Below are 22703 nucleotides of genomic sequence, written 5' to 3'. Positions count from 1 at the left end.
TGTCCTCTGAGTATTTTGGCGTGCTCGGAGATTTAGTTTGTGTCAATGCAGCTGCATGATTTGCGGCTGCTAGACAGCCTGAATAAATGAGGGAATCCCTGTTTGTTAAGGAATTCTCACATGTATTCAGGCCAACAGCCTCAACTCATGCAGCTGCGTTGACACAAACTAAATCTCCGAGCACGCCAAAATGCTCGGAGGACACCTGAGCATGCTCGGGAAAACGCGAGAGCAACGAGTATGCTCGCTCATCACTATTGATGCTTCCGTTTAAATTAGCAGAGACATCTTTATTTGCATTTCATTACGTTTAGTTTTGATAGTTATGTTGAGCTTCGAAGTGAAATCCACCTCGTAGAGAAGGGTGTGGAGCAGGGCTTAGACAAGGTATAGACAGTGATTATATTCATATGTATCCACCTCCCCAGTTAATGACAAGTTAGTCACCAATTTACAAGATACATTTCACAGATATTTATCTAAACAAGTATGATCAAATGGGAGTTAGGCACAGCATGTATCATTAATCATTTGGACTCATATACAGACAACACCACAAATTAAACATGTATAACAATACAGAGCATTATATTATTCAGTGACATCTAGGGGGATCAAGTCACTTTCCAGTACAGTCCCTAAAATCTTCATCAAACAGTGCTGTACCATCCTCTGAGTACAGCTAAGTGTCACTGCATGTAGTCCAAAAACAAAGTTTAATTGTAGAGCATTCCATAGTCTGATTGTGCTAACTGTAAAGAACCTCTTCCCATTTTGCGGCTGGAATCACCCTTCCTCCACATGTAGTCAATGTCCTGTGTTCCTTTGCAAGGTCAGGGAAGGAATAAATTATGTTCCAGTTCTTCATATTGACCAAACATGCACTTAAACATATAAATTGGATCACTTCAGAGTCATCTTTATCTAATTTAAACAAGCCTAACTTTTCTAACCTCTCATTAGAGACGCCTTCCATCCCATGTAATAATCTAGTTGCCCGCCTTTGAAGCTTTTGAGAATGAAGAGCCCAAACTGGATCCCATATTCACAATGTGACCTTACAAGTGAATTATAGAGAAGTAATAATACATTGGGATTATGAGATTCTTTTTTGCTTTTTCTACACCATAAAATCTAAATTTGCTTTTGTAGCTGCTGCTTGACATTGAGTGCTGCTGATCAGCTTACTAATAACCAGAATACTCAAGTCCTTCTCCTGTGCTGTAATCTCTGCTACATATCCATGGATTACAAATGTATGAAAACAGTTACTGCGGCCTAAATATATTACTTTATATTTACCAACATTAAAATTAATCTGCCATGTTTTTGCCAATTCAGATATCCTATCTAGATTGTTCTGCAATAACTACAATTTAGCTCATTTTTTAATCTTTTAAAAAATCCATTTTTACTTTTATTCCATTTCCAGTAACTGATCTGTTTGGAGATCTCCTTGGTCTTCATGATGTTTGGTTAGTGGTGCCTCTTGCTTAATGGTGTTGCAGCCTCTGTGACCTTTCAGAAAAGGAGTGTATATATGGACAGACCATGTGACACTTAGACTGCACACAGGTGGACTTCCTTTCACTGAGCAGGTGACTTATGAAGGTAATTGGCTGCACCAGAAATTTTTAGGGGCTTCATAGCAAAAGGGTGAATACATATGCACATGACAATTTTTAGTTATTGGATCACATATATGTAATTTATGCCTATATTTATGACACATATCGGATAATAAAAACCAAGGGGGTGGATACTTTTGCAAGCCACTGTCAAATTCACTTACAAGGTAAATGTAGTCTAGAAAAAATTATTTTTGTAAAATTTTGCTGTATGAATGAAAAATTGCTGATAAAATCTTTTAACCTTTCTAACAAAAAATTATGCCTTACATCATAGCATCTCTTTCAATATTATAGTGTAAAATATGTATACCGCACCCAAAGGATTGCGAGCCCTAGATATGGCAGAATATTTTTATTACATCATCTCGCTGGATATGGCATCCTAAAACGTTTGTCATATCTGCAGGAACACCAGTCCATGTACCATATATATTGTTTGCAGATATTAACAATACTGCTTATACAAATGTTTTGTGCAGATATCGGATCCTGTGATATTATTTAACTCTTGCTTTGCATCTGAATCGTTATGATGCAATGCCTTTATGAGTTCATCTGTTCTATACAGCCTGAAATACATTCACAGTGTTATAGTTAGCATATATTTGTCTTCTCTTAGTGGACTATGGACGGAATTTTTAGTACATGTATATTGTCTCTATACAGTTCTATGTACCTTTGCCCATAGTGACTGTATGAGTATGGGGTAATTCTTACTTACAGGTTGCACATAGGCACTTTTTGCAGCATAAGCACCTTGCTTGGGATGTGTGCGCGCTCTCTCGGCTGTCTCCCCTGCGCATTTCCTATCATTTCCGACTTGGTGCGGTTGCGTGGATACGGCCAAGGGCAAGCCGTTCCATGTGACTTAGCCCGGTCGATGGGACAGAGCGCAGCTGCAAGGGGCCACGGCGATAGTGCGCACACGCCAATCCTGATTAGCTCACGCCGACCATGTGATTGGATGATCCGGATATATATGTAGGGATGTCTGACCTGACAAGCCACGCACCCCTGATGAAGCAACACCAGTGAAACGTACTTGGGGATAGCGTTTGCGGGCAGCCATGGGTAATTATTGAATTGTGATTTTCATGCTTCCAGTCCCACTTGACTTGTATTTTAATTATTGGGGGTATACGTGCAGTAAGGGTCAGTTTCATTACTGTCCATTCACTTATTTCTAAGTGGTCTTGAAGAGCGGATGTGGAGCCGTTATACTGTGGCCACAGTGCAGGGATTCTTATTGGAGACCATTTGCACCCGTATACGTTTCTATTATATTGTTTTTGTAGGAGGCGTCTGGACACCGATCTTCTCTCTACTCTTTAATAGACCTACATGGTATGAGACATACTACATGCATTTGCACCCAAATCCTTCATTATTTAGCCGGGGACGGCTAGCTTAACAGGATACTTGTCTATTCTTATAAACAGATCCTGTGTGCTCCAGTGTTGTGCTTGTGACTCGCCTTATCTTTTGGGTTTACTTGTCACTGACTTTCACCTTTATTTACATTTTCCTGCTTAAAAAATCTTTTTCATGCATTTTAACATATGTGTGTTCACCATTTTTGAACAAAGTTTACTTATTTTTTACTATTTAACTTAGACTCAAAGTCCTCTTCTTTCTCTGTTGGGTATTTATGCAAGTTGTATTTAGAAGAAAATTCTATTTTTTTTTCCTTCGATGTCCATTTACCTATACAAACAAAATTAAGTCAATTTTCACACCTCTGGGCTCAATAGTAGACTAATAATTCCTATTCTGCACAGCAAACAATTTAGTCTAAGGCCGGGATCACACATGCGAGAAATATGGAGGGGTCTCGCATGTTAATACCCGGCACTGCCGCCAGCACTCGGGAGCGAAGAATTCAGCTGCATGTATTGCTATGCGGCCGCACGCTCTGATCCGAGTGCCAGCAGCAGTGCCGGGTATTGACGTGCGAGACTCGTCCATATTCCTCGCATGTGTGATCCCGGCCTAACACAGACAGGATTACAATGACTGCTAACACCTTTCTATGCAGTGCATAACACAGGATCCACCATTCACAAGAGGCCGAGGCACAGCTCCCCTGCTCCCTCTTTCTTCACAATGACCTTTGCACTTATAGGAACATATTCAGACTAGGAGCTGAGATAGTCTACTGCTGTTAATGTACATTTGCCTAATAGGAAGTAGGAGTCGTACGTTAGGTCTAATGGCCAGGTGAAGTTTGCAGGATTTGTTGTTTTAATTTAAATCGTGAGATGAAAAATTAAAATAAAAAAAATACATTTAACATAAAACCTGAAATAAATAACATCTCATTGCCAATAGCACATTGCTCCGCAGTAGTTGGCCTTTTTTCATTCCTTGAATGTTCAGCGGTAATAAGGAAAATGCCACATACAGCATGCTCCCTCCAGGTACTACGCGGCCCCCTCACATCCCATCTCTTACAATGCATTTACTACCAAACAAATGAACTAATCGTAAAGATACATTTGTAGGTTCTCAGTAAGGAGATATTGTAAGAAGCAGGCGAGGCAGTCAATACTTTCATCAGATTCCACTATTCGAGATTTCCAGTGTGATAAGAAATCAAAGTCAATATTGCTAATATTCATAATTTACAGAGGTATTAAATCATCAGTCATTGACTGCATCCAAGTAAAGCCATAAAAAAGGGTTCAGCGGAGCAATGTCACTTCCAAGTGGATGTGATCTCCCGCTGATTTTAATAATTGCACTTTCAGATGTGTGTGAATGTGACCCATATAAAAGTCCTGTAAACGCAGACATGTTTAGACGCTACATCCTAGGGAAAGAAAAGCAGCATAAAAATGTCAATATTTGCAATATTCAGCAGCAAAAATAAGAACAGTATCATTTAAAGTGTAATATCGTAGAAAAAAATAGACATAAAAATAGACATGGTGTGGTGTTCCCCAATCACAATTTTGTATGTGCAGATAACACAAAGACACGAGCAGCACCACCTAGTGGCCAAATCATGTCTTAGAAAAAGCTGTCAGGAGAGAACCTGATAATACAATACAGAACGCCAGTATCAGCAACAAATAGTTTTTCATTCCCTAAAAAAAACAAACAAACAAATGTTAATGACAAATATAACTTACATCTAATCTATAAACATACTACACAAAAACTTGTTACATGGTGTTTAAGCAGTATTAAAGGACCAATTATAGGGCCTCAATGTAAGCGTAGTGGTACAACTCTTTAAGGTGTCATTAAGTATAGCTCATTTCTGGCATAAAATAAAATGTTGACAATGTTACAACATACAATCCATATCAGTGCTCAACAGTTTTCAAAACCTCTGCATGCCGACATAAAATAGCAGGGTTAATTAGATAAGAATCAGTCCGGATCATGGGGACCCCACAGGGGCATGGCAAGAGCTCCGATAACGGTGATGTAACTCACACATGGAGGATACACCACAGGTGTTCCATGGCATATCCACCACAAGTCCCATCTAAACAAATCTCCAAGGGTTCAGATTAAAATTGGCAACATGTCAAATTACTGTATGTTGAAGATTTTCAACACAGATTCCCCTTTTGCAATGCATAAGGAAAAATACACAGCAAACTTGGCGAAAGTCCACCTGTTACACAAGCAATGTGAATTTTCTGGGGAATATTTGTACATGTGAACGTCCCCCATGTGGAAAGTCGGATAGAATTGCTGTGGCTTTCACCTTTAAAAGCAGATTACAGGAGCAAACAAGTGGGTGAGATTCACGTACATCTCTTCACATGCCGCAAACTGTTAAATCTGCCCTTTGTGCATTCCGTTTCAGGTTTGTCCAGGCTGTCATCACTTTCATGCCCGCATGATGGAGAGTTACAGGTAAATATGTGCACTCATTAGCCCCTGCTCGTTGACATGATCTTCTTCGGCATGTGCCATAGGACTAATCTAGTCTAAAGGCCCCGTTACATTTAGCGATGCACTAGCAATCCCGACCACGATACAACCCGGTCAGGATGATGGTAGCTGCCAAACAGGCAGATCTCACTAGCGATGCAGCAGCGGTCGGCGGTCGTACTCACCTGTCAGACGCAGCAATGATGTCTTCTTCCTCCCGCGTCCATGGCTCGCTCATCGGCGCCAGCAGGAAGCCGACGATGAGAAATGAACCAGGACGATCTCGCGCGATCAGCGATAACCAGCGGGGGAGCCAGTCAGAGGTGAGTATCACATGTAGCGATATCGCTGCTGCGTCACAAAATCGGTGACACTTTAGCGATATTGCTAGCGATATCGCTATGTGTAAAGCCCCCTTAAGAACCAGTTCCTGTAAATAGCGAGCAACTGCGCGTCCATAACATGGAAGGCAACAATGAATGTTCCAAATCAATGACTGTAGATGTCCTGCAAACTGATGAACTGAACTAGAAGTGTACTGGAAAATGCCCAGCCTATACTGTACAAAGAACATCCTTTACATGTAAAACTGCACATCTGGATCTATAGTAAAAACTGTGAATGAGTTAAAACAAATTAACTTACCCTAATTTCTTTAAATGCTAGTACTCCCCAAAGTGCAGCAATCAACCCAGGACCCTGTGGTAACATCATAGAAGAAATCATAAAGCTGCTCAGACAAATGCTAAATCACTCAGAAAGACAAACTGTGCAAAGTACTCATGTCATATCCACCGAGCAATGGTCTTAAATAGGACCCATCACCAGTCTTAATAAAAGAGGCGGCAGCCCCAGATTATATAAAGGCAAATTTCTAATCTATTAATGAAAGACTCCCGTAGAGGAGCTGTGCCAGCAATGTTGGCACTGGGTCTCCAGGGCCTGTATGACATGGTTATGTCACGTGAGCCCTGTAGTCTATCTTCTGCTACTATTGGGTTGCTATGCACTTTATTTGTCCGAACCTCAGACAAATGGAAGCATTTAGAGTGCAGAAGCCTAATGGTAGCAGCTGCCTGGATCCAGGGATAACCTAACAATGTCATGTGAGCCCTGGGAGGCTTGTTGCCTTAATTTAAAAAAGGGATGCCCAAGTAGTGGACAACCCCTTTAAGCTGTTACCAAGGAGTAACTACTGCAATGGTGTTAACATATGGTAACAGCTTAAAAGGGGTAGTTCACTACTAGGACAACCCTTGTTTAAGCAAAATGTTTGACTGCACTGCTGATTGGACGTTAGTGTCACAACACTGCACAAGAGCACCGGGGAGAGACAGTGACGACACCGCGGGAACGGCGCCGACATGGGATGAGAGTATAGGCTTTATTATTATATAGGGGTCAAGCGAGGGGTATGATAAGAAGTTGTCCAAGTAGTGGACAAATTCTTTAAGTATGCAAGAATGCTTGACTAATTCAAAATGTGAGATGTTGCTAGAGGGGTCACAGAGGGCCCTAACAAGCTTAAAGTTCGGGACCAACTTTGATAAAAGAAAAAAAAAAAAAAAAGTCTGGCCCTTTTTGTGGGACATTAGGGTAACTTCTGAGAGGTTTTGTTACTAGATTACTGAATATTTGGATAATCACCAATCTGGGGCTGATTATTATTTTGCTAAATAAAATGTGCAATTCCAGATTTGTGATAGGTAGTCTTCTTTGTCAAGTCAAACCCCTTCGTGCTCTATGAATGACAGCATTCGTGTGTAATGCTGTACATTTATGCACAGGGATAGTGCAGACTCAGTCGCCAAGTCTGTGCCATTAACAGAGGGCGTCTTTGGCTGGGATTGCAAAGAACTCTGCTCCTGGCTATTTGACACCTTACATGCTAATGATGTTTGGGGCAGGTTTGTCATCCTTGAACACCCATTAGTGTCAGAAGTAGTGTAGAACTGAACTCCTGCTATGCTTGTGCATAATACACTTCAATATCCACGTCTAACTGTTTAGATGACACAGATGCGATCCACCGTGGGATCTAAGGGGTTAGACAGCAAAGAACGCCATCATCTCCAATCTGGCCATTGCTGCCTTTAATCTAATGAAATTTTATGATATACTAGAAAAGCTTGCGTAAAACTTGCATCATTAAAAATAGTTACAAATAAATTACTTCTACTTCTCCTTATGAAAAAAAAAAAAAAATACTGCAATTTCATGAAGGTAACTAAGTATAACTCAGGTACCCTGCCAATAAGACGTAAAGGTCAGAGCTTACTGTGTAGTTGGCAGATGACATTTACCAGACATACATTTCTACATTGTGATTTACCCAATCTCTTTATATTTATCGAGAAACTACTGACCGCAGTTATTATGGGGAAGCTGACCACGGCACTTAGATAGTTATTAGCCAGGAACCAGCAGCAAGTGGCAATTGCCCAGAGGATGCCAGAAATAAATCCTTTAATATAAAGAATCTAATTAAGTTCATATTCAGGTGCAATACGTAGAGAACTTTCATGCAATGCTCTAAATGACATCTTGCATTGTGTATCACATAAACTATATAAATGAAGATATAAATACACTTTTCCATTTGAACTATAACCAGTTCATAAGCAGAGCACTCCTCCCCCACAATAGGCAAGGAGAGGCGAGCACTTTGGGCTTGAAACTTATACTTTTACATTATCAAAATGATGTTTTACATCTTCATTTATGTTACATCTTCCTTTATTTTAACAGGCTACACTTACTTGAAAATAAGTTTTGAAAGATTATATATCAGCCTACACAGCCTATTTTTATCTGAAAAACCAAAAGCCCCTCAAATACTCTCCCCTAAAATATTTAGATTAGATATATTATATAGATATGGTTACATATATATCTATGTATGTATATGTTTATACACATTTATATCCACATGCAATGGGTGAAATAAGTATTGAACATGTCAACAATTTTCTAAGTGAATACCATTCTAAAAGTGATAATGACATGAAATTCTCATCAGATGTTGGTAACAACCCGTTCAATCCACACAGGCAAATAAATCAAACTATAAAAGTCCAAAAATTAAGCTGTGTAATAATGAGAAATAATGAGAAATGACACAGTAAGTAATGAACAAGTGTTCTGAAATGTAATTCATTCTTTGCACAAAAGCCTGGGTTGGTGATGACAGCTTCCAGACGCCTCCTATATGGAGAAACTTGTCACATGCATTGCTCAGGTGTGACTTTGGCCCAATCTTCCACACAAACATTCTTCAAATCCTGAAGGTTCTGAGTTTTAGTTCCTTACATAAATTTTCTGCTGGATTCAGGTCAGGTGATTGGCTGGGCCATTCATTCCAGCAGCTTTATTTTCTTTTTCTGAAACCAATTGAGAGTTTCCTTGGCTGTTTGGGATTATTGTCTTGCTGAAATGGCCACACTCGGTTTCATTTTCATCATCTTGGCAGATAGTAGCAAATTGTTATCATGAATGTCAGTACATTTGACCATTCACCCTTCTTTCAATCATATGAAGTCTGCCAGTACCGTATGCTGAAAAACAGCCACACACCATGATATTCTCACATCCAAACTTCACCGCTGGTATAGCGGTTTTGGGGTGATATGCAGTCCCTTTTGGCCTCCAAACATGGTGTTCATTATGGCTTCCAAATAGTTCAATTTTGGTCTCATCTGTCAAGGCCATATTCTCCCAGCATTTCACACTCTTGTCTAAATGTTGTTGAGCACAATGTAAACTTGCTAGAACATGCTTTTGCTCAGCAATTGAGTCTGACATGGTGAGTGTGCATACAGGCCATGAAGGTTGAGTGCATTACTTTCTTTGAAATAATTGTACCTGCTGATTCCAGGTCTTTCTGTAGCTCTCCACAAGTTTTACTTGGATATTGGACAACTCTTCTGATAATTCTTTGTACTCCTCTGTGCGGTATCTTGCTGGAAGCATCTGGTCGTGGCTGGTTTATGGTGAAAAGATGTTCTTTCCACTTACAGATTATGGCCCCAACAGTGCTCAATGGAACCTTCAGTACTTTATAATTCTTCTGCAACTATTGCCATCAGTATGTTTTGTAACAATAAGGTTGCCAAGGTGTTGAGACAGCTCACTGGTTTTATCCAACATGAGATATTTGTTGTGTGGCACCTTGGTAACAAGACACCTTTTTATATGTCATCAGTTGAACCAGCTGATATTTTTCACTAAATGGCAGGATTTCTTTCTACTTACTAATAGATTTTAGCTGGTGTCATGACTTTCCATGGTTTTTGCACCTTTCTTTCTTCCTGTCTTCAATACTTTTTTTTATCTGTGTCACTTCTCCTTATTACATATAAATTAAGTTATGGACATCTATTCTTTGATTTCTTTGCCTCTGGGGATTGGATGGATTGTTACTGACATCTGATGAGAATTTCATGTCAATAGCAGCTTTAGAAATATAGTCACTTGCCCGCTCTCGCCCTTGCTATTTGCTACTGCGGTGGAGCCATTGGCAGTTGCAATTCGGAAGTCCAGAGAAATAATGGGATTCAGATGTGGAACTGTGGAGTTGAGGATATCATTGTACGCGGATGATTTACTTCTATATTTAGATAAGGTACATTCCTCGATTTTGCCAGCAATGGAGGTCATTGGAGAATTTGGGCTGAGGTCTGGTCTTCGGATTAATTGGTCCAAATCAGCTTTAATGCCGATAGACCCTCTCCCGGCGGATTTCTCAGATTTGCAGATACCGGTCCCTGTAGTTCGGAGGTTTAAGTATCTGGGTATAATTGTTAGTCCTGCCCCGAAGGATTTTCGGGCTCTGAATCTGGAGCCCCTGTTGCAGCGATTTAGAGCAAAAGTACATACTTGGTGTCGCCTGCCGTTGTCGAATATTGGTAGATCTAACTTAATCAAAATGGTAATGATGCCACAATTATTATATTTGATACATAATTCTCCGGTGTGGATCTGTAGGGACTTTTTTGCAAAAATAAATACATTATTCCGGGAATTAATTTGGAAGAAAAAACAGGCTAGGATTCGCTTGGAGATACTGCAGCGAGGGAAGGAGGAGGGAGGATTGGCGGTGCCAAACCCATTCATATACTTTATAGCCTCCCAGATGCAACATCTTAAGGGTTGGGGTAGAGACGGGGCGTGTGACAATGGTGGTGATATTGTGAGGGAAGGATCGGTATGGAAATATCCAGGGTGCCGGTTGGAGGTGGGAAGACGGCAGATAAATGGGGCACGATACCCCACGTTGGCTATGATTTTCAAGGTGTGGGATAGGGGTAAGTCTCTTTTGAAGATAAATGGGCCTACGGAATTGTGGCCATTGTGGCGAAATCCGGATTTGCAAGAGATCAAAAAGCTGGTGGGGTTCGGAAGATGGGAAGATAAAGGGATTTATCTGGTGTCACAAATTTTGCAAAATAATACTCTTAAGAGTTTTGAACAATTGAGAACAGAATTTCACCTCCCGCACGTCTTCTTTTATCAGTACTTACAGCTAAGACATGCATTGGAAAAACAGAGAAGGACAAATCCGGTGATAGTGACACATAATCAAACACTACATATGCTACTTACATCTGAGTCTTCTAGGGGACTTATCTCTGAATTATATAAAAGATTATTACCTGCCCATCTGGAGACATATCCACTGACTGCTGCTAAGAATAAGTGGGAATGGGACGTTGGCCCCCTGACGGAGGACCAGTGGTCCGATATTCTAGAACAGGTCCCTAAAATGGCGGTTTCTGAGTGCCAGCGGCTTTCGCAAATATATCTCATTCACAGGGTATATAAAACACCCAGCTTATTATTTAAAATGGGACTTAGGCCCAATACACAATGTGTTAGGTGTGGGCAGGATGATGCCCACTTGATACATGTTATGTGGGAGTGCGGGCACATTGGGGATTTCTGGAGGCAGACCCTGGGACTCATAGCCCAAGTATACCATATCACAATACGACCGTCACCTCGTCTATGTTTGTTGAATTTGTGGGAGGAGGGGGTTGACCCGGACTCTGCAGTGGCCCTGGGAATAGCACGCATCCTGTATCAGGCAAGAAAGATACTTGCATATCATTGGTTGGATCCTATGCCACCAACATTGTCAGAGCTTAAAAATAAACTAAATAATGTCATCAGATTGGAAAGGGGGGCTTATTTAAAAAGAAATGCATTAAGAAAGTTTTACAAAATTTGGCAGCCATGGATGGAGTCACCGGGTCTCCCCTCGGGCGCACTGGTACGGGATGCGATGTTGGACCAGTTGCTGTTGTGCTTGCGATGAGGGGATGCTTGGGGGGTGAAAATAAAGTCTAGTGCCCTTTGTGGTGAAGTAGATTTTGAGTGGCGCGGTGGGAGGGAGCTGGGGTGGATTGGACCTGATATCCGTGGGGGGCGGGGGGGGCGAAATATGATGCGGAGTGGCGCGGCTGGCGGGGATGGTTTTCCCGCTGAAATGAGGCACTGTTGTATAATTTTGATTTTTGTTTATTTGTGGAGCCATGTTGTTTATAGGCTCAATTTTATGCAAATATCTGTGTTTTGAGATTTCTTTTTATTTATTCTTACACAGGAAGAGTTTTACCCTTTAAATAATATTTGCTCTCAATGTAAATTTTACTAGCTATATAAGATGTCATATTCTTTCTGTATTGATTCCTGAATGTTTAATAAAAAAGATCTGATTCAAAAAAGAAATATAGTCACTTAAAAAATTGGTGATGATGTGTTCAATACTTGTTTCACCCATTGTATAATATATGTACACAGACACCCACACACACAGTTCTCTTAGAAATAGGAGATCTCACATTCCTGACAGTGTTTAGTGCCAAGGTGCTGAGGAAACTGGGAACATACGACCCAGCAAGGGGTATGTTGGCTTTTCAGATAATGGTAGGCCTGAAATTTTAGGGAAAATGTTAATTTTTTATGTAGTTTTATATTGCTCACGTCTAGTTTACTCATTACATGTTAGCCCTTGTTGCAGGGGAATGAAGTCTCCGTGATGAACTAGGGAACCTAACACACAAGAAGCTCTTTCTCTAGTCAGTACATAGCGATCATGCGATTTGTCATAGAGCTACGTGTAGAAAACAATCATGAAAGTAGTGACTGCAATAAGCCTTCTCTGTCTTCTGCTTGTGGGGTCCAGGTATCAGTTCCCCCTATTACTGATTCACATTTCTTGTCTCTTACTTGCGCATCAGCCCAATGTTTAAAGATATCGGTGGTCATTAATTATTTATATTTTTAATTAGCGCAAATGACTAATATTTATTAAAAGTACATGTTGAGTAGTAATGGTCCTTGAGAATAATGACTAGTGGACTACATGCAGACTTGTGTCCTTGAGCAAACTTACCAGGCAGTATCGCTTCTGGGTAGACTTTGGGATGGTTCTTCATTACAGCACAGTAAATAAGGAAGTATACTGTGCCGGTGATGAATATCCCACTGAAGTGTGCAAACACATAATCAAGATCTGAAAGAGAAACCTTACTTAAGCCACTTCCCAATATTTCCATTTTAAATTTAGCAAATGAAAGCAAAAAAAAGTGTTAGGCTGTGTGCCCACGTAGCGATTTTTAAGCGTTTTTGCCGCGATTTTCGGCGCAAAAACGTTTAAAAATCGTGTACAGAACGCCCCCCATGCATTCCTATGGCATTCCGCACATGCTGTGCTAATGCTGCGTTTTTTTCCGCGGCGGAAACGCATCGCGGAAAAAATCGCAGCATGCTCATTCTTTTGTGCAGAATCGCAAAGAATTGCCGCGATTCCGCACTCATAGGAATGCATGAGAATCGCTTACTTCCCGCATGTGGCTATGCCCACCATGCGGGAAGTTAAGCGTCTCATGTGCGGTTGGTACCCACGGTGTGGAGGAGAGGAGACTGTCCTCCAGGTCCTGGGTACCATACCCCTGTAAAAAAAAAAAAGAATAAAAAATAAAAAAATCGGCATAGACGAAAGTCTGAATACTGGCCATTACTCATTACAAGTTCGGCACAGATGCCTTGCTCTGGGAACTGAAGCTCGTTTATTTTGTACAGTCTATTCCCTATCTGCACTATGCTCTGTTCATCAAAAGGGGAAACTCAAGGAGGGGTATGTGCCCTACTTAAATTTGGTATCACCATAAATATATGTGAATTATGGGGTCACTGTTTCTTTTGACAGCAAAAGCAGCAATAACAGAAAAATACATGGAAGTTACTAAGTTGATCTTTTTTAACTTCTTTCAGGTTGAGGGACTTATTAAAAAAACAGGAAAATCCATTCACAGTGCCAAGTTGGGTTACTCTAAACATATACCAATTCTGATTTACATTTCTCTTACCAAACTGACTTGATCCAGCATATATACTCTCATTGTTCATACTGTGGTCTTTGATGTAAAGAACTGGAACAAAGCTGGATCCATAGAGAACTCCGGCTCCTACCGCCATTAATGACCCTCTGTTACAGGCAAAAAGGAAAATTAGGCATCTTACTGTTAAATTCAAAAATACTTGGGAGCATCTTGGCTCATATTAGCAAACTGCATTAAATGAACTGTTCCCTTTCAAAACATTTTTTCCTGTACAGTTGCTTTAGTAGTTTAAAAAAATACAGTAAATAAAAAAACTGCGCAGGTATAAGCCGGAGTCTCCGTGGCTGCTCCCAGTGTCTGATGTTGTCTGCAGCGCTGCAGAAAATGTTATTTTATTTGCTCTGCTGATGTAGACGGTACAAGCCGCTCAGAGACGTTGATCTCAGTTGTCGGCAGCGCTGTTCATGTGTCGTCAGCGTCTGAGCGGCTCGTGACTTCTACATCGGCAGAGCCGTTAAGTTCAGTTTCCTGCAGCATGTTGATGCAGACAATAACAGACACCGGGAGCAGCCATCAAGATGAGGCATGAGGCCCGGGCAGGGTAACAGAAGTTTAACTTCTAAGGGCACTTATAAGACAAACTTTTCTGAAAAAGGACAACAGCTTTAAAAGCAATATAGATCCAAAAAAAGAAAGACTGCCACAAAAACTGCATGTGTAATCAAACCCCGTGGCCTGATGATCAGTATGCTTTATCCCTTTCGAGAAGCGGTATGTTCACCATCTAATATTAAGACTGTCAGTAACAATATGTTGTGCAGTCATAGTGAGCAGATTACTGGATGACTAATCTGTGGGGTCATTCCAATCCATATACAGTGGGGAAAAAAAGTATTTAGTCAGTCAGCAATAGTGCAAGTTCCACCACTTAAAAAGATGAGAGGCGTCTGTAATTTACATCATAGGTAGACCTCAACTATGGGAGACAAACTGAGAAAAAAAATTCCAGAAAATCACATTGTCTGTTTTTTTTTCATTTTATTTGCATATTATGGTGGAAAATAAGTATTTGGTCAGAAACAAAATTTCATCTCAATACTTTGTGATATATCCTTTGTTGGCAATGACAGAGGTCAAATGTTTTCTGTAAGTCTTCACAAGGTTGCCACACACTGTTGTTGGTATGTTGGCCCATTCCTCCATGCAGATCTCCTCTAGAGCAGTGATGTTTTTGGCTTTTCGCTTGGCAACACGGACTTTCAACTCCCTCCAAAGGTTTTCTATAGGGTTGAGATCTGGAGACTGGCTAGGCCACTCCAGGACCTTGAAATGCTTCTTACGAAGCCACGCCTTCGTTGCCCTGGCGGTGTGCTTTGGATCATTGTCATGTTGAAAGACCCAGCCACGTTTCATCTTCAATGCCCTTGCTGATGGAAGGAGGTTTGCACTCAAATTCTCACGATACATGGCCCCATTCATTCTTTCATGTACCCGGATCAGTCGACCTGGCCCCTTTGCAGAGAAACAGCCCCAAAGCATGATGTTTCCACCACCATGCTTTACAGTAGGTATGGTGTTTGATGGATGCAACTCAGTATTCTTTTTCCTCCAAACACGACAAGTTGTGTTTATACCAAACAGTTCCAGTTTGGTTTCATCAGACCATAGGACATTCTCCCAAAACTCCTCTGGATCATCCAAATGCTCTCTAGCAAACTTCAGACGGGCCCGGACATGTACAGGCTTAAGCAGTGGGACACGTCTGGCACTGCAGGATCTGAGTCCATGGTGGCGTAGTGTGTTACTTATGGTTGGCCTTGTTACATTGGTCCCAGCTCTCTGCAGTTCATTCACTAGGTCCCCCCGCGTGGTTCTGGGATTTTTGCTCACCGTTCTTGTGATCATTCTGACCCCACAGGGTGGGATTTTGCGTGGAGCACCAGATCGAGGGAGATTATCAGTGGTCTTGTATGTCTTCCATTTTCTAATTATTGCTCCCACAGTTGATTTCTTCACTCCAAGCTGGTTGGCTATTGCAGATTCAGTCTTCCCAGCCTGGTGCAGGGCTACAATTTTGTTTCTGGTGTCCTTTGACAGCTCTTTGGTCTTCACCATAGTGGAGTTTGGAGTCAGACTGTTTGAGGGTGTGCACAGGTGTCTTTTTATACTGATAACAAGTTTAAACAGGTGCCATTACTACAGGTAATGAGTGGAGGAAAGAGGAGACTCTTAAAGAAGAAGTTACAGGTCTGTGAGAGCCAGAAATCTTGATTGCTTGTTTCTGACCAAATACTTATTTTCCACCATAATATGCAAATAAAATGAAAAAAAAACACACAATGTGATTTACTGGATTTTTTTTTCTCAGTTTGTCTCCCATAGTTGAGGTCTACCTATGATGTAAATTACAGACGCCTCTCATCTTTTTAAGTGGTGGAACTTGCACTATTGCTGACTGACTAAATACTTTTTTTCCCCACTGTAACTCAGACATGTAGAACTGGTCGTGGCACAACAGTCGGAGGCGGCCATCTCTTTACAGCTCGGCTATTGTACATCTGAATATGCTGCTGATTTGCTTTTTTTAATGAACACGCTCTGCTTACATTATACGCCTTTGTAAAGGTGATAATTGGTCCACCCATGATGAATCGGTAACAGCGTCATCCTGAGTGTTAATCTGCAGAATAAAAAAAAATCAGATGTAAATGAAAAAAAAAAAAGGGAAATATAAATTTCTTGATGACTTACAAAATTAATGTCTTCATAGCATAATCAATACATTCTAGATTTGTCAAAGAAGAAGGCGACATATATTGTAAGGAACTATCTACAATACATGTTCTATTTAAATTCAACACAATTTGGCTTTTTCTGCAAAGTATTCACAGCAACATAGATCGTGTCTGTGGGGGTCACCCCAATGATACCGCAAGCACACTGTAACAAACCCTCAGTTGTGGAGCAGGAGGCTTTCAAGATTAGTTTTGAACAAGAATGCTTTTTTCTGTGTCACAAACGTGGGAATCTGAAACCCCAAAGTACATTAAAGTCAATTTCCAGATGTAGAACACTGATGGTATATCATTAGGCTGTCATTTGGTGGCGATCGGACTCTCAACATCCCTACTGATCAGCCATCTGTAGGTCCCGCAGCCACTTCAATATAGTGTGTTCTCGATGGTGCAGGGTACTGAAGCATTGTCCCATTCACTCTAAGGGGAGAACGCAGCAACAGTAAACTGTGTGCAAGTGGATGGCACAACACAAAGAATATAGAGGCTACGGCACTTGCAAAAGTACAGCAGCCCTTTGATCGATGTAGAAGGTAAAAGTTGGATCCTCACGATTCTGATATTGATCTGCAGAATAGGTGATAAGAATGGTCACTAAGCCTTTCTTCCCACAATGAGTATTTGATGTTGCAGGTTTTCTGCACTAATTTCATAAATTAGTCTACTTGCGCTTTTCACATACATTTTTAACACTGCAATTTTTGTCTCTTTTTGGCAAGTCATGTTTCAAATAAAATTACTTTGTTTTTGATACTTCCTGTTATTGGGATTTGACAAAATGTTATAGGTACAGACGTTTGTGGATTACGTGTAGAAACTAGCCAAAAATGCATATGCGTTTTTGCTTGTGGATTTTCTGCATCTAATGCAATTCTATGGGGAAAATCCACACATAAAAATCAACGTACCCACAATAGAAATTGGCATGCTGGGCATTTCAAACATGCATCGCAGGCCAGTATGTATTTCGATTAAAAAACAAACAAAAAAACAAAAAACAAAGCTCTCTGGTTATAAGACTTCGAGAAAGCTCATCCACTTTGCTGGAACTGGAAAATACTGAATTTTTGGCACAGAAAAAATATGTAGCATTAAAACTCATCAAGTGTCCCATGATCCATGAGATTGGAGGGCCCTGTGTCCCCCCGCGTGACTACAGCAGTGGTAATACATGTGCACTACTGATCTTTAACTGACAGACAGTGGAGCGCGCCCCAGCAGAGACAGTGGAGCGCGCCCCAGCAGACACAGTGGAGCGCGCCCCAGCAGACACAGTGGAGCGCGCCCCAGCAGACACAGTGGAGCGCGCCCCAGCAGACACAGTGGAGCGCGCCCCAGCAGACACAGTGGAGCGCGCCCCAGCAGACACAGTGGAGCGCGCCCCAGCAGACACAGTGGAGCGCGCCCCAGCAGACACAGTGGAGCGCGCCCCAGCAGACACAGTGGAGCGCGCCCCAGCAGACACAGTGGAGCGCGCCCCAGCAGACACAGTGGAGCGCGCCCCAGCAGACACAGTGGAGCGCGCCCCAGCAGACACAGTGGAGCGCGCCCCAGCAGACACAGTGGAGCGCGCCCCAGCAGACACAGTGGAGCGCGCCCCAGCAGACACAGTGGAGCGCGCCCCAGCAGACAGTGGAGCGCGCCCCAGCAGACACAGTGGAGCGCGCCCCAGCAGACACAGTGGAGCGCGCCCCAGCAGACACAGTGGAGCGCGCCCCAGCAGACACAGTGGAGCGCGCCCCAGCAGACAGTGGAGCGCGCCCCAGCAGACACAGTGGAGCGCGCCCCAGCAGACACAGTGGAGCGCGCCCCAGCAGACACAGTGGAGCGCGCCCCAGCAGACACAGTGGAGCGCGCCCCAGCAGACACAGTGGAGCGCGCCCCAGCAGACACAGTGGAGCGCGCCCCAGCAGACACAGTGGAGCGCGCCCCAGCAGACACAGTGGAGCGCGCCCCAGCAGACACAGTGGAGCGCGCCCCAGCAGACACAGTGGAGCGCGCCCCAGCAGACACAGTGGAGCGCGCCCCAGCAGACACAGTGGAGCGCGCCCCAGCAGACACAGTGGAGCGCGCCCCAGCAGACACAGTGGAGCGCGCCCCAGCAGACACAGCGGAGCGCGCCCCAGCAGACAGTGGAGCGCGCCCCAGCAGACAGTGGCGCGCGCCCCAGCAGACAGTGGAGCGCGCCCCAGCAGACAGTGGAGCGCGCCCCAGCAGACAGTGGAGCGCGCCCCAGCAGACAGTGGAGAGCGCCCCAGCAGACAGTGGAGCGTGCCAGTAGAGACAGTGGAGCGTGCCAGTAGAGACAGTGGAGCGTGCCAGCAGAGACAGAGGAGTGCACCATTCGGCTTTCAGTGTCAGCCCCACATTCAATGAATGGAGCGTGTGCACAACATCGCTTCATTCGAATAATGTCAATGGGCCCTAGAAAAGACCAAAATTCTTAGCTGCAGCAGTAGACTTTCCTAAAAAGTGATAAAGAAATGTTATAAAGATCTCCCTTTTTTGCTAAAACCTTTACTCTGCCTCAACCAGATAAATAATACATTTGTACAGCAATACGGAAAAGAGAAGTGGCAGCTGTTCTGCGACAAAGGGCTGTAACAGAAGGGTGTTTATAGCATACGTACACTATTCCTTAGAAGTGGGGTGGTTTCGGATTCTGGGGTAACACTTTTTACTTCAGTTTTCACAAACAGAAAAATAATTGCACTAAAAAGCAAATTCAAATGTTACAATTAAATCAACCCGAATTAAGCAAACACATTTCACACTTTTAAATAGCCACAATTTTTATCTGTAGAGGGACCTTTTTTTTTTTTTTTTTTTTTACTGATTTCCAAGAATTTAAGGTATAATGTGTGCACACCCCTTTAACACACGGTACTCCTGGCACATAAGATCATGGCACATGAGATAATGGTAGAATCATGGACAGATATTTTGTCCACATCATCTGTCCATCTAATGTCAGAGCGAATTCCCCCTCCGCTACTGTAGTGGTATGGATGTGGGTTTCATTAATCTGGTAAGGCTTTTTAGGTGCTAACGCCGTAGACTTCGGAGATTGCACTTTTAGGACAGGGCTACACGGCGATGTGTCATGTGCCATTTGAGGTGGAACTGCGAGATCACCTCTAATGATTTCCTACATCATCGCATTGTGACCTGTAACCTCCAGCGACTGTGACACAGAGTTACAAATCTTTCCAAACAAGTTGGATTTTCTGTTGCCTGAGAAACACTTGCCATAGAGGTCAATACAGCAAGATCACGTCTCTAAAATGGCAACAAGTGACAGCAAGTCGCAGCCAAGTGGCACAAATATTTTTGGGGGTGTGACTTGCTTGAGAGCTGGAGTCATGTGCCCCAGCATCACAAATGCTAATGAGGCAGGACTAGTCCAGCAGGAGTATGTGTAAGGAGGTGGCGGGGATCCTCGTATGCCTTCTCTCTCCTGGACGCTGTTCGGACGGTTACATGCAGCACCTCATTGTTATTGATGTGATATGTAATGTTTATATATTGTGATGTCATGTACTGCTATAGGATTAGGGCTTGAATAGGATGTTAGATACTTTAGGATCATAGTGGGGTAGAATCGAGTGGGGCACATTAGAGATAGAGAATAGGAGATAGGCAGCACAGGGGTTAACTAAATGGGAAGAACAGCACAGAGCAGAGAAGTATAATCAGAATACTTCCTGATTAGAGGCAGAAGCCCAGGCAGCCTGCCCAGGGTGAGTTGCGGGGAATAGTGACACGGATGACAGATGGCTGTGGGGATAAGTCTGCTACTGCAGTAAGGGGCCCCAAGCGGAGATTAATGCAGTCGGGCACCAGCTCAACAGAATCATCCTCAAGAAGGACTCAGGGTCTAAGACCAGGGCGGGAGCAGCTGATATGGCATTCCTGGCACCTTTCCCTAATGGAAACGGACGAGGGGCTGGTGATGCAGGAAGTACAGATGGGACATGGATTGTCCACAGAGACGGAAGGGATTGCTGGGAGAACAGAAAGAGAGGATACAGAAAGAATGGAGTCTGCATGGAAGGCAGGGAAGGTGCAGAATATGCGGCTCTGTGTGAATTGTGCTCCCAAAGTTATGAGTGCCCATGTTATCATTAAAGTTGAACTGACTCTGCAGTGTTTTATGGAACCTGGAAACACAAAGCTGGAGTAACAGAGACCGAGGGGACTCCAGCAACTGAAGTGAGTACTCTGCTGCACACCTTACACACAGACACACAACAGAAAGGACTTTGTACTTCATCTGTAGGGCGCCTGGGTGTGGGAACACTACAGCTCTTTTCCACGACTACAACCCTGGCCGCCTTACATGTGTTACCCCAGACTAGTCCTTTCTGGGCATGTACTGACAATGCGGTTTTGGCATAACAAGTATTGTTTGCAGGCTGTCAATCATGGCCACGGAGAAATGATTACAAGTTCCAAATCTGTGGGAGAGACCCAGGCAGGATTGGTGCTGCCTCATTAGCATGGGCGATTCAGTGGAATACAGGCATATTAGGCAAAAACTGCAGCATTGGTTAGCACATCAGATGAAAGAAATCTAGATTCATATACCACAGCAATGGTCGGCAAAAGTGAGGCATCTGACGGGATCACTTTAAAGGGGTTATCCGGCCTCAGGTTATAAGACTGATTCACTCCATGTGACTGCAGAATTGTGAATCCTCACATGGTAGGCATAACAAGCTGTGAGGATTCTCTAGTGCCAGAAGCAGAGGGCACATGACCGCACGTGTGTGATTTACACACAGGCGGGCACATGCCAACTAGAAGTGTACGGCCTTGCTCAACGAAAGTGTAATGACTGATGCCGGACGCGTCTAGTTGAAATGTGGTCAGAAGTATGCAAATCGCATACTTGCGGTCAATGACTGCCAGCTAAAGGTAGTGGAGAATCCTAACACTGCGCAGTGCACGCAATGTGAGGATTCACAAATCTGCAGTCACAGAGAGACTGCAGACTTGTAGCCCAAGGCTGAACAATTCCTTTAAGCACTAAAACTTTTATACTTTTGGTGATGACAATCACATTTTTTCCATCTATATGTATATGGTACTATCCTGTAAAACTACAATTCCAGGGAATGACCTTACAGCTGCAGACAGAATGCTGACAGTTGTAGTTTCACAACCACTGGGATGAAGTAGGTTGTTGACCCCTGAAATATCATATGCAGATAGAAAAATTGACTACAGGTAGAGGGCAGAAGGTTGCTTAGCCTGGATATAGATCTTTACAGAGGGGTAGAGGACATCTTTGGCATGGCAGATGCTAACTGAACAATTTACCTCTAAACTTTACTGCTCGATTCATTAAAGTGTTGTAAAACACCTTAAGGGTGCAGGCAAATGGCCGTATAAATGGGAACAAGATCGGATTGCAATGCACGGACTGGCCAGTAGCTCTACTGACCCAAGCGTGACAGGTTAATGTATTGCTATGCAGCTGTCACACTCGGGTAGGGAGAGCTGCTGGCCAGTCCATGCACAGTGTTATGATCTAGGTCACTTAATTATGACGCTTGAATCATGAAGTGGTGTGTGCTTCTTACTCCATCAGGCACTTTCATTGAGATTGGGTGTACAAAACCAATCTTAATGAATTGGGGCCTATGTACTTTGGTATACTCCAATGATGTATGGTAAAATTAATAGCTTATCATCATCAGAGGCAGATTTAATAATGGGTTGGAAACTATCCTGATGTTATACATAGAACTTTTAGGCCTGCGTGATATTCCTTAGTATATACTTATTGGCCATAGCATAGATTACACAGTTCACTTTGTATCATCTCAATTTTAGGTCCAAATTTCGTGCCGATTTCAGTTTTTCTAGTGATGGCTCCAGGGTTTTGGATATCACCATTAAAAACAAAACAGAGATGAAACTATAAATCCATTGATATAGATATATTCAACAATGCACTGAATGGTAAAAACTATATAAAAGAAATTACAGTATTCAAGGGAAAAGCCGGATTACTTACCGGTAATGCTCTTTTAATGAGTCCA

General features: G+C 42.7%; 1 protein-coding gene across 1 annotated transcript in view; it reads right to left on the bottom strand.

Annotated features, from left to right (window-relative positions):
* Window positions 1-3849: 3849 nt before the first annotated feature.
* The window catches only part of TMEM144 (transmembrane protein 144), a 34292-nt gene continuing 15438 nt past the window's right edge, over window positions 3850-22703 (bottom strand). The window contains exons 6-12 of the mRNA XM_073576585.1: window positions 19287-19368; window positions 16468-16541; window positions 13889-14007; window positions 12913-13032; window positions 7886-7983; window positions 6165-6218; window positions 3850-4717 (exon numbers count right to left, since the gene is read on the bottom strand). Coding sequence (XP_073432686.1) covers window positions 4634-4717; window positions 6165-6218; window positions 7886-7983; window positions 12913-13032; window positions 13889-14007; window positions 16468-16541; window positions 19287-19368 — 631 coding nt within the window. The 3' untranslated portion in view covers window positions 3850-4633. The remainder of the gene's footprint in view (window positions 4718-6164; window positions 6219-7885; window positions 7984-12912; window positions 13033-13888; window positions 14008-16467; window positions 16542-19286; window positions 19369-22703) is intronic.

This window comes from Dendrobates tinctorius, unplaced genomic scaffold (genome assembly GCF_039654945.1).
Source record: "Dendrobates tinctorius isolate UK_male_01 unplaced genomic scaffold, ASM3965494v1 ptg000008l, whole genome shotgun sequence".
In the NCBI taxonomy this organism is placed as follows: domain Eukaryota; kingdom Metazoa; phylum Chordata; class Amphibia; order Anura; family Dendrobatidae; genus Dendrobates; species Dendrobates tinctorius.
Note: the sequence above shows the minus strand (reverse complement) of the source record. Positions and strands in the feature narration are given on the sequence as shown.